Source organism: Lutra lutra, chromosome 6 (assembly GCF_902655055.1).
Source record: "Lutra lutra chromosome 6, mLutLut1.2, whole genome shotgun sequence".
Taxonomy (NCBI): Eukaryota; Metazoa; Chordata; class Mammalia; order Carnivora; family Mustelidae; genus Lutra; species Lutra lutra.
Window position 1 is genome coordinate 658,249 of NC_062283.1, and position 13,194 is coordinate 671,442.

The 13,194-nt window shown below is 39.1% G+C and overlaps 2 protein-coding genes and 1 pseudogene across 2 annotated transcripts in view; 2 read left to right on the top strand and 1 right to left on the bottom strand.

Moving 5' to 3' along the window:
• The window catches only part of LOC125101887 (olfactory receptor 2W1), a 311,804-nt gene that overhangs the window by 134,453 nt on the left and 164,157 nt on the right, over nucleotides 1-13,194 (bottom strand). The window lies entirely within an intron of this gene.
• Nucleotides 1,656-3,391, top strand: LOC125101899 (dnaJ homolog subfamily A member 1-like; annotated as a pseudogene).
• On the top strand, nucleotides 6,163-7,104 carry LOC125101900 (olfactory receptor 2J3-like). The gene has a single exon (XM_047732467.1). The coding sequence runs from the start codon at nucleotides 6,163-6,165 to the stop codon at nucleotides 7,102-7,104; it is 942 nt and encodes a 313-aa protein (XP_047588423.1).

Consider the following 13,194-nt stretch of genomic DNA (forward strand, 5'->3'; position numbering starts at 1 on the left):
ACGTATCTACCTTTTCTCTAGTTATACCTGGTGTCCTTTTGTCCCATATCTCCTACCCCTTTCTAACTTCTGTAGAAAGCTAAGGGTTAGCCATGCAACCTCACAGCTGCACTTTCAGTCAACGTGTCAAGTTATTCAGGTATCTGTGCAAAGAAGAAGAAAATTATGTCTGCATTGGGAGGAGTAATGGGGATCCAGTTGGGATCGTGTTTCTCGGATGTTTTATCTCCCATTCTCAGGAAAGCAAAAGAGAATCTCGGGATTTTTCCATCATTCCTCAAGTGGAGGTGACCTCTAAGTGAAATAATCTTCATGATTTCCTATCTACTGCTGTCGTTTGGTTCAGCCACAGCAGACTTCTTCACTCAGCAGGCTGCAGTCAGTCCTACTTCCAGTGAGGTCTGACCCTCAGCCATGGAGAGGGAGCCCCCCTTCCAAGTTTGGCTTTTCTCGGGTACTGTCCCTTGGTCCCAGATATCCTTTATAGCTCTATTTACATCATTCTACTCTCCTTCTATGGTTTAATAATTCTTTGTATTAAACTTCTGTTGAATTACAAGAGAATTCCTTTTTAAGCACTCCACTTGTGTGATCATCCTGGATGGATTCTGAGTTATAGAACATGGCCTAGGTCCATGTAACCACTAGTAACTGATTAAGAGTTATAAGGCCTGAATAAGTCCTGTAGCCTTGGGCCAAACTGTCCAAAACTTTCCTGCTCAAACTCAATCAAGGAGCTATTTCTAATATCTTTTTCGAGAATTACATTTGTGGAAGGTAAGCCACTGAGAGGTAACCACAGGTGGCTCTGCTGTGGTTTCTCCCTGCCTTCCTTCCTTTCTTTTTTCTTTCTTCCTTGGTTTCTCTTTCTTTTTTTGTATATGGTTATTTTTTATTTTTATTTAAATTCAATTAATTAACATATAGTGTACTGTTAGTTTCAGAGGTAGAGTTTAGTGATGCATCAGTTGCATATAACACCCAGTGCTCATTACATCAAGCGCCCTGCTTAATGCCCATCACCCAGTTACCCCACCCTCCCCCGCAGCAACCCTCAGTTAGCTTCCTAGAATTAAGAGTCTCCTATTGTTTGTCTTCCTCTGTTTTCCTCTTTTTTATTTTTGCTGTAGCTTATTAGTAAGTGTGAGGGATAATCAGCTGTGGAAGGAGGGAAAGGACAGAGCAAAGCTGAATGAGGCAGAGCCTTGTCATCCTAACTACAGAACAAAAGGAACATCAAGTCTCTCCTAAGAAGGACTGAAAGCCCACAAGAAAAAAAGAATCACCTAAGAGATAGAACTGTTCATAAAGGGAACTTTCCAGAACGCTCGGTGGAGCAGAGGAGCGGCGGCTGCCCGAGCAGTGCCGAGCAACTCGCTCAGCAACATGCTCCTTCCCACTCCCCCCAGTATCGGCCCTCTCACTGGCTGTAGAAAATGGTGAAAGAAACCACTTACTATGATGTTTGGGGGTCAAACCCAATGCCACCCAAGAAGAATTGAAAAAGGCCTACAGGAAACTGGCCTTGAAGTACCACCCTGAAGTACCATTTATATAATGGTGCAACAAGAAAACTGGCTCTGCAAAAGAACGTGATATGCGATAAATGTGAAAGTTGAGGTGGTAAGAAAGGAGCAGCCGAATGTTGTCCCAATTGCCGAGGTACTGGAATGCAAGTAAGAATTCATCAGATAGGACCTGGAGTGGTTCAGCACATTCAATCCGTGTGCATGGAGTGCCAGGGCCATGGTGATCGGATCAGACCTAAAGATAGATGTAAAAGCTGCAATGGAAGGAAGATAGTTAGAGCGAAGAAGATTCTAGAAGTTCATATTGACAAAGGCATGAAAGATGGCCAGAAGATGTAAGGACATATTTTACTGTTCCTGCTCCCCTTCCCCCAGGGGACTTAAAAACAAGTCCCAGAAACCAGCTCCAGTGGTGGAGGCCAAGAAAAACAAGGCTGTACCCACCTTGGGTCTGGCCCTGACAGAAGTACAGCCATCTCGGCAAAGCAAAAGCCGGCACCTTGCATGGTAAGAGTGGGTTAGCATAAGAATGGCCATCCTGAAGGCCAGGAAGCCATTTCACTGAGCGCCCCTAACCAGCCCACACGCGCTCATAACTTGAGATAAGAGAAAGTAGCTAAAACCTAAGAAACAACTTAATCATATACCACCAGGGCGGTTAGGCGATGGCGCCACAGGGACCAGATGTTAAAGAAAACAAATAGTTAACTTGCAGAGATCACAATCCTGCAAGACAGGAATCTCCCTTGGTTTGCAAATGTCCTGGTGATTTAACAACAAAAAGGCTATCTCTTCAATGACCCAATTTCCAGAGACAAATGGCTCAGTTCCTCAAGGCCTAAGGTCGCCCTCCCCACCATAAAACTGAAGGAGGCTGAGGCAGAAGGAAATGTAAATAAAGTTAAATTTCTTCTCAACCTAAATCTCACTTAACCCCCAGGATGGCGCCAGGGTGACACCGGGGTGATAAAAGGTTAAACAAAGTTAAACTGTCAAAGTGGGACGTAAGATATGTATGTAGCTATGGGAAAGTGCCTTGAAAATGCTATATAAACCCTTGGCTTTGAGTGCTCGGGGTCCTTGTTGAAACCCGCTGCGCTGGGCAGATACTTGGACCCCAGCGAGCTGGAAATAAACCTCGCTGTGTGACTTGCATTATCGAGAGTGTTCTCTGTCTAACTGAGGGGTGGTCAACTCCGTACCCTAACAAAGATTACATTCCATGGTGAAGGAGACCAAGAACCAGGACTGGAACCAGGAGATATTATCATTGTTTTAGATCAGAAGGACAACGTTGTTTTTACTCAGCAAGGAGAAGACCTTTTCATGTGTATGGACATACAGCTGGTTGAAGCACTGTGAGGTTTCAAAAGCCAGTGTCTACTCTTGACAACTGAACCATTGCCATCACCTCTCATCCAGGTGAAATTGTCAAGCATGGAGATATCAAGTGTGTGCTAAATGAAGACATGCCAATTTATCATAGACCATATGAGAAGGGTCACCTCATCATCGAATTTAAGGTAAACTTTCCTGAGAATGGCTTTCTCTCTCCTGATAAACTCTCTTTGCTGGAAAAACTCCTACCTGAGAGGAAGTAAGTAGAAGAGACTGATGAAACGGACCAGGTAGAACTGGTGGACTTTGATCCAAATCAGGAAGGACGACACCATTACAATGGGGAAGCATATGAGGATGTCCCAGGGGTGGTGTTCAGTATCAGACCTCTGATGGGGCCAGTGAATAACACTGCTGGCATTTTATGTGCAGTAGTGAATGAGTGAAGGACTATAATCATAGCTCACTACTTGCTATTGTTTTTGTTTAAATATTCAACTATAGTAGTGTTTTAAAAGTTAAATGAAGGGGCACCTGGGTGGCTCAGTGGGTTAAGCCGCTGCCTTTGGCTCAGGTCATGATCTCGGAGTCCTGGGATGGAGTCCCGCATTGGGCTCTTTGCTCAGCAGGGAGCCTGCTTCCTCCTCTCTTTCTGCCTGCCTCTCTGCCTGCTTGTGATCTCTCTCTGTCAAATAAATAAATAAATAATCTTAAAAAAAAATAAAAAAATAAAAGTTAAATGAAGAATGAACTCAAAATATAAAAGCTCAAAAAAAAGAACTGCTCGTAAAATGTACTTAATTTTTTTTAACAAAAAGGAAACATAAAGATTCACTAGGCACAGTATATATTTCAATAATTTTTCAACAAATATGCAGAGTGCTTCTTGAAGTTGGAGAATAAAATTATATGTAGAAATTATAAATTATGGCCAGAATTCAAATCCTGCCTCAGTTACTGTCCTGGACAGGAGGGAATAATGTGGACACCTTCCTCAGGCCTGTGACAGACACAGATCCAGCTTTAAGCCCTATGGTCAGGGTACTTTCTGTTTCCCTCCAGCCTCATGCTCTTCCTCCTTTGCTCTTTCAAAGACTCTGTAGCTTCCTTTTCCTAAAAATCCCTTTTCAAATTCAGTTCCATTTACACGTCCTCTGTGAAGCATTCTAGCTTTCCCCCCACTCCATGTCACAGATCTGTTCATAGGAACTCAATATTCCAGCTTTGTTCATATCATGAGTTGATGTGTGTCTGTGTGTCTCTTTTGTATCTCTATTGGTACCTTAGTTTTCAGCTTAGAAGTAAGCTCTTAGTGCAAGCAAGCAATCAGAAGATAAGGTTCTTTCTACCAGAATATTTAACTGAAGCTCTAGACTTTTCACCCTATGTACAGTAGCCCCATCATCTGAGGCTTCACTTTTTGTAGTTTCAGTAATACTGTGATCAACCATGGCTTACAGAATCAGGTGATCCTAATGAGGCTTCATCAGAAGGTCAACAGCAGCCCGAAGCTACTTCTCATACATGCATCAGTCATGTCATTTCATCTGCTCAGGTGGACATTTCATCGTCTCCCAGCATCACAAGGAGAAGAAGGGTGAGGGCCATAAGGTATTAGAGAGAGACCCCACACTCACATAACTCTTTCAACAGTACCTTGTTATAATTGTTCTATTACTAGACATTGTTAACCTCTATTGTGCCTAATTTAAAAATTAAACTTTATCATTTCCTTTATGTAGGAAAAACGTAGTATATATACGGCTTGGTACTATCTGTGGTTTTAGGAATCCCTGGGGGCCTTGGAATGTACCCCCTACAGATAAGGGGGTCTACAGAAAACAATTTGAAGTCAGTAATAAATCTGATATTGTTTATCATGACTTTTTTGTCCATGTGAAATTATTGGGATTACAATTATTCCGGTTTTTTTTTTTTTATAATCAGAACAATGGAAATAGACTGAAAATATTGACAAGAAAACTAAAGCTATTCATCAAAAAAAAAAAAAAATAGATTATTTGTTCCATGGAAATTTCCTTCTGTTTGCTCTGTTAGGAATTTTTCAAGTCACTATTTACTTAGATGTTACCCTGGGATGGGAATGAGTATTTGACAGTTGAGAGGCTATTTTTCCATAATATGGTAAATATCTGGATAAAATATAAAAGTGAAAATTTTTATTTTATATTTGCTTTCTGTAATTTTTTATTATGGTTAAATTTTAAATTTACAGCAGAATTGCAAAAGTGGTACAAAGAACTAACATTAACCTGTTAGCTAGTTCCTGCAATAGTCTGTATTATACCTAAAAAGATGTTTTCTGTCCATCTACCTACCTACCTATCATAATCTCTTTTTCTGGACCATTTGAGAACAAGTAGGAGATGTCCTGTTTAGTCATTGTTTATTTACTAAGAACAGGGACTTTATTTTATATAACCACTTTAGAGTTGAGAAAACAGAAAATATAGTGTGGATACAATATTATTATCTAATTCACGGTTCATAGTCTTTTTTCTCCATTGCTCTCAATAATGTTGTTAATACCTGTTTTTCCAGTCCAGGTCCACATAGATAACATGTCTCTCATCTGAACCAGTTCCTCAGTCTTTATTTGTATTCATTTAACTTAATGTTTTGAAGAGTACAGGGGAGCTACTTTGTCCAACCTGTCTCAATTTGAATTTGTCTTATGCATGTTTGTATTTGTGATTAGAATCAGTGCATTTTTGGCAGGAATGTCATTGAAGTGACATTGTGTCCTACTCAGAGCATCATGTCGCTAGGCACATGATGTTGGTTTGTCTCAACACTGGTAATGTTAACACTGAGTAGTCTTGACTCTGGTGATGTCCAATGCCATTTTCTACCATGAAGTTTACTATTTTTCATTTTGTAATTAACAAGTAATTAGTGTTATAGACTGTGGAAATATTCTGTTTCTCAAGACATTTTCATTCACTAGTTTTTAACACTTATTAATCATTTTTAACTCTACCATTCTTTCCATACATATTATTAAGATCCTACTGACAGGAATAATTTTTCTCCTCAGTAATTAATTTTTTATTTATACATATTTTATATATCACTATGAGCTTTTGGATTCTTTTTTTTAATTCATTAGTATCACAGTTCCTTTTTAATGCCCAAATTGTCCCAGAGTTGAAGAGTGGCAGGCCTTTCAAACTGGCTTCTCTTTCTTTTTCACATGTCCCTGTGATTCTTGGAGCATTACTTTACTTTTTTTGGAATGTATGTGTTTCTTTCCTCAGGTAATAAGAAATGAATAATGATGGGAAAAAACACAAGTTCTGAAGGCTACTTTGTTCTACTGGGGTTTTCCAACTGGCCTCATCTGGAGGTAGCTCTCTTTGTGGTCATCTTGATGTTCTACTTGATGACATTGGTAGGCAACCTGTTTATCATCATCTTGTCGTACCTGGATGCTCATCTCCACACACCTATGTACTTCTTCCTCTCAAACCTCTCTTTTCTGGATCTCTGCTACACTACCAGCTCCATCCCTCAGTTGCTGGTCAACCTCTGGGGCCCAGAAAAGTCCATCTCTTACACCGGTTGCATGATTCAACTTTACTTTGTCCTTGCACTGGGAACCACAGAGTGTGTCCTCCTGGTGGTGATGTCCTATGACCGTTATGCAGCTGTCTGTAGACCCCTGCATTACGCTGTCCTCATGAATCCTCGTTTCTGCCACCTGTTGGCTGTGGCTTCCTGGGTCAGTGGCTTTACCAACTCGGCACTTCATTCTTCCTTTACCTTCTGGGTGCCCTTATGTGGACATCGCCAAGTGGACCATTTCTTCTGTGAAGTTCCTGCACTGCTGCGATTATCATGTGCTGATACCCATGCAAATGAGCTGACCCTCCTGATCACGAGCTCCATTTTTGTTCTCACACCACTCATCCTCATTCTCAGCTCATATAGTGCCATTGCCCGGGCTGTGCTGAGGATGCAGTCAACCGCTGGACTTCAGAGAGCTTTTAGGACATGTGGAGCCCATCTTATGGTTGTGTCCCTCTTTTTCATTCCCGTCATCTGCATATATCTGCAGCCACCATCAGGAAAGTCGCAAGATCAAGGCAAGTTCATTGCTCTCTTTTATACAGTTGTCACACCTAGCCTCAACCCTCTAATCTATACTCTGAGAAACAAAGATGTAAGAGGGGCAGTAAGGAGACTACTGGGTTGGGAGAGGCCCATGAACTCGTGATCTTCACAAGACAGTGGAGCCCCTCTTCAGCAGGGGACTCATATGCCTCCATCCATCAGCCAGTCTCCTGCCTACTCACTGTGTCCGCACCAGTGGAGCATGTGTTTTGTAAGGCCACAGAGCTCTTGCCCACAAATATGAATTAAACAGTTTGCCCACATACCAATTACACTTCAACAGAGAAAACAGCTATGTAAAATCAAAATTAAACATAAATATTAAATATTTTTAGTGGCACAATAAATAAAACAAAGGTATCCTTTTCTTACTTGAACATTAAGAAATGAAATTCCAATAGGAAGATGATATACTTAATTTTAAAAACCTAGACTGTGGTTTTTAATTTCTCACTTTCAAGGCAGAATTTGCCATTAAATATTTTCTATTTTTGGTTTAGCTAAAGATGTAGTTAAATACCTTAACTCTTCCCTGCCACACTGTTAGTCCTTTTTGAATAGTAGTTCATATAGAGAGGAATTTTGGTCTGTATTCTTTAAGACCCCATTATCAATAGTAAGAAAATAAATTGAACAAATTATAGAAAGAAAGTCCCTGAAATAATGAACAAATGTAAGTATCTTAAAAAAAAAAACATAAGTATCTTGTATTTTTCTCTTTCCTGAGGCAGTGGAAAGTATATAAAAGGCAAAAAATCACTTATACAGGTCTGAGATATGGCCAATAATCTAAGAGTCATTATAGGCCAGGTATCATTAAAAGTAAGTGCTTGGTGGGCTACCTGGTGGCTCAGTCAGTTGAGTGTCTGACTCTCGGTTTCAGCTCAGTTCATGATCTCAGGGTCCTGAGATGGAGCCCCATCAGGCTCTACCTTCAGTAGAGAATCTCTGTTTGAGATTCTCCCCCCTCTCTCTCCCTCTGCTCCTCCCCTGACTTGTGTGCATGCTCTCTATCTCTCCCTCAAATAAATAAATAAAATCTTTTAAAAAAGAAGTAAGTGCTTGGGGTACCTTCAGAGACTGAGGAGCAAAAATACATGAAGCAGACAGAGTTCTGGGCCCTGAAAATGAGTGCATGAAACCAATCAGTGTTCGAAAGAATTACCTGAGAATATATCAGAATAATTTTGTGATAAAAGCGGCATGGGAAATGTTACTTTTTTTTCTCCTTAAGCTTGATCTAATTTGAATGTTTGAGGTCAGTAAGTACATAATGAAAACCAACTTACATATTTTCTAAATAAAGAAATGTTTGTTTTAAATAAAAGGAGTAGTTTTGTGGCCTATATCATTGCCAACCATCTCCCTCTAAAATATGTGTGCTATCCAAATAACACTTAATGCAGGTAGAGTGAAATTGCAGGTGAAGAACAATTCTATAATGTAAAATATTTGGCAACCTGATCTTTGTGTGGTAATCAGAGAATCAGTTGTAGTTTTTGAGGCCTTTAAAGTTTATAGAAATTATAGAAAGATTATATAAAGATTATATAAAGATTATATAAAGATTATAGAAATCCCCATTTCTATGGGGCCTTTGAGGCCTTTAAAGTTTATAGAAATTATAGAAAGATTATATAAAGATTATATAAAGATTATAGAAATCCCCATTTCCAAAATTATTAAGATGAAAAACACATCCCCAAATGTCCACTCCATTTCCTGTGTGACTGAAACTACACTGACAGTGTTGACTCTTCTCTTCTCCTTTGTGTATCTATGATTTTTCTTTATGTCCAGCTAGACATAAACAATACAGTGAAGATTCAGTTGCCCTATTCTACTGTCCAAGAAACAAAAAACCTAGAATCATGCATATAAGAGAACTTTTAATAAATAACTGGGACCACATAGAGTGAACCATCACAGAACAAAAACACTTTAAAAAACAAGCAACATATTTTGATTCTCCAAATCATCTTGCACTATGGAAATCTTGCTGTTTGAGACACCTTATGTAGTACTATAGTCTCTCACCATCTAACTTTAAAAAAAAAAAAGAAAGTTTAAGATTCCCACTCTCTCTTTTTTGTTTTTGTGCTTCCAAAATATATACTCTTGTACATGTGTAGACTCTTGGTTTGGGAATGCCAAAATTGTGGCATATGTGATGTTGATTTCTAGCTGCATTAGGATGCTATTCCCATTTAATTTGTGATCTAAAAGAAAAATCAGTTACCAAAGCTTTTTCCAACAACACAGATATTATTGTTTTGTACTTTTCAAACCATTTATGTGCACCTTATGCAATCTGATCACAGACATGATGGTAGGTATGTTTTTTTCTCTCTTTGTAAATGAAGATACTGCAGGGAAGAAGATACATGACTTGCCTAGGCTAGACTTGCATATGACAAAAACAGGGTTTTAACAACAGATTTTTAGCCCTGAAGCTCCCTTTTAGAGTGACTAACACCCAAGGTAGACTAGAATCCCTAGAATCCTCCCACTGCCCACTCTCAACTTCTAACCAACTTTCGATAAATTGGCATTTACACAGCACACATGGATCTGGGCCACAGGCAACCTTACTGAAGAGCAAGCAGTGGAGCTGGCCTTCTCCCAGCTGCCAGCCATGCCCAAATACACTGACACCCCAGCTGCTGCTGGGCCCCAGGAAATCTCTCCCACTCAGCCACACAGGTGTCCTTCAGTGTTTTCCCACTTCATCTTATACTTGCTCCTGTGCAGAATATTCCCTATTCACATGCCCAGTTATTTCTCCCTGTTGTGTCTCAACAGAACAGGATTACTAGCACAGATATGTCATCCAGGTCATCACAGAAACCAGCTCTGATTTCCAGCAGGTTCACTCATTCTCTGTTCTTCTGTTGGCTTCAGGGTCACATGTCGTGTATCTGTTTGACAAATATGTGGCTGAATAACCAGTGGGTTATGTTATGACAAGTGATTTAAAAAATAATAAACTCAGAAAGGATGAATACCCAACTTTTGTATCAACATGGCTAGGTCTGAAGGAGATTATGCTGAGTGAAATAAGTCAAGCACAGAAAATCAATTATTGTGTGGTTCCACTTACTTGTGGAGCATAAGGAATAACATGGAGGATATTAGGAGAAGAAAAGGAAAAGTCAATTAGGGGGAATCAGGGTGGGGGAGACAAACCATGTGAAACTATGGACTCTGAGAAACAAACTGAGGGTTTTGGAAGGGAAGGGGGTGGGGGCTTGGGTCAGCTTGGTGGTGGGTATTAAGGGAGGGCATGTATAGCATGGAGCACTGGGTGTGGTGCATAAACAATGAGTCTTGGAACACTGAAAAAATTAAATTTAATTTAAAAATAAAAATAATAAATAATAATAAAAATTTCAAATTCACAGCCATCCTATTCCAATTATAACTTCGCAACAATAATCAAAACCACATTGAGATACCACCTTACACCTGTTAGAATAACCAAAATTAACAAGACAGTAAACAAGTGTGGGAGAGATTGTGGAGAAAGGGGAACCCTCTTATACTGTTGGTGGGAATGCAAGTTGGTGCAACTACTTTGAAAAACAGTGTGGAGGTTCCTCAAAAAATTAAAAATAAAGCTATCCTATGACACAGCAATTGCACTACTGGGTATTTACCCAAAAGATACAGATGTAGTGAAAAGAAGGGCCAAATGCACCCCAATGTTCATAGCAGCAGTGTCCACAATAGCCAAACTGTGGAAAGAGCGGAGATACCCTTCAACAGAAAAATGGATAAAGAAGATGTGGTCCATCATCAGAAGAAAGCAGGAGTGGCAATCCTTATATCAGATCAATTAGATTTTAAGCCAAAGACTATAATAAGAGATGAGGAAGGACACTATATCATACTCAAAGGAACTGTCCAACAAGAAGATCTAACAATTTTAAATATCTATGCCCCTAACGTGGGAGCAGCCAACTATATAAACCAATTAATAACAAAATCAAAGAAACACATCAACAATAATACAATAATAGTAGGGGATTTTAACACTCCCCTCACTGAAATGGACAGATCATCCAAGCAAAAGATCAACAAGGAAACAAAGACCTTAAATGACACACTGGACCAGATGGACATCACAGATATATTCAGAACATTTCATCCCAAAGCAACAGAATACACATTCTTCTCTAGTGCACATGCAACATTCTCCAGAATAGATCACATTCTTGGTCCTAAATCAAGTCTCAACCGGTATCAAAAGATTGGGATCATTCCCTGCATATTTTCAGACCACAATGCTCTAAAGCTAGAACTCAATCACAAGAGGAAATTTGGAAAGAACCCAAATACATGGAGACTAAACAGCATCCTTCTAAAGAATGAATGGGTCAACCAGGAAATTAAAGAAGAACTGAAAAAATTTATGGAAACAAATGATAATGAAAACACAACGGTTCAGAATCTGTGGGACACAACAAAGGCAGTCCTGAGAGGAAAATATATAGCGGTACAAGCCTTTCTCAAGAAACAAGAAAGGTCTCAGGTACACAACCTAACCCACACCTAAAGGAGCTGGAGAAAGAACAAGAAAGAAACCCTAAACCCAGCAGGAGAAGAGAAATAATAAAGATCAGAGCAGAAATCAATGAAATAGAAACCAAAAAAACAATAGAAAAAATCAACGAAAATAGGAGCTGGTTCTTTGAAAGAATTAATAAGATTGATAAACCCCTGGCCAGACTTATCAAAAAGAAAAGAGAAAGGACCCAAATAAATAAAATCATGAATGAAAGAGGAGAGATCACAACGAACACCAAAGAAATACAGACAATTATAAGAACATACTATGAGCAACTCTACGTCAACAAATCTGACAATCTAGAAGAAATGGATGCATTCCTAGAGACATATAAACTATCACAACTGAACCAGGAAGAAATGGAAAGCCTGAACAGACCCATAACCAGTAAGGAGATTGAAACAGTCATCAAAAATCTCCAAACAAACAAAAGCCCAGGGCCAGATGGCTTCCTGGGGGAATTCTACCAAACATTTAAAGAAGAACTAATTCCTATTCTCCTGAAACTGTTCGAAAAAATAGAAAAAGAAGGAAAACTTCCAAACTCATTTTATGAGGCCAGCATCACCTTGATCCCCAAACCAGACAAAGATCCCATCAAAAAGAGAACTACAGACCAATATCCTTGATGAACACAGATGCAAAAATTCTCGCCAAAATACTAGTCAATAGGATTCAACAGTACATTAAAAGGATTATTCACCAAGACCAAGTGGGATTTATTCCAGGGCTGCAAGGCTGGTTCAACATCCGCAAATCAATCAATGTGATACAACACATTAATAAAAGAAAGAACAAGAATCATATGATACTCTCCATAGATGCTGAAAAAGCATTTGACAAAGTACAGCATCCCTTCCTGATCAAAACTCTTCAAAGTGTAGGGATAGACGGCACATACCTCAATATTATCAAAGCCATCTATGAAAAACCCACTGCAAATATCATTCTCAATGGAGAAAAACTGAAAGCTTTTCCGCTAAGGTCAGGAACACGGCAGGGATGTCCGTTATCACCGCTGCTATTCAACATAGTACTAGAAGTCCTAGCCTCAGCAATCAGACAACAAAAGGAAATTAAAGGCATCCAAATCAGCAAAGAAGAAGTCAAACTATCACTCTTTGCAGATGATATGATTCTATATGTGGAAAACCCAAAAGACTCCACTCCAAAACTGCTAGAACTTGTACAGGAATTCAGTAAAGTGTCAGGATATAAAATCAATGCACAGAAATCAGTTGCATTTCTCTACACCAACAACAAGACAGAAGAAAGAGAAATTAAGGAGTCCATCCCATTTACAATTGCACCCAAAACTATAAGATACCTAGGAATAAACCTAACCAAAGAGACTAAGAATCTATACACAGAAAACTATAAAGTACTCATGAAAGAAATTGAGGAAGACACAAAGAAATGGAAAAATGTTCCATGCTCCTGGATTGGAAGAATAAATATTGTGAAAATGTCTATGCTACCTAAAGCAATCTACCCATTTAATGCAATTCCTATCAAAGTACCATCCATTTTTTTTTCAAAGAAATGGAACAAATAATCCTAAAATTTATATGGAACCAGAAAAGACCTCGAATAGCCAAAGGAATATTGAAAAAGAAAGCCAAGGTT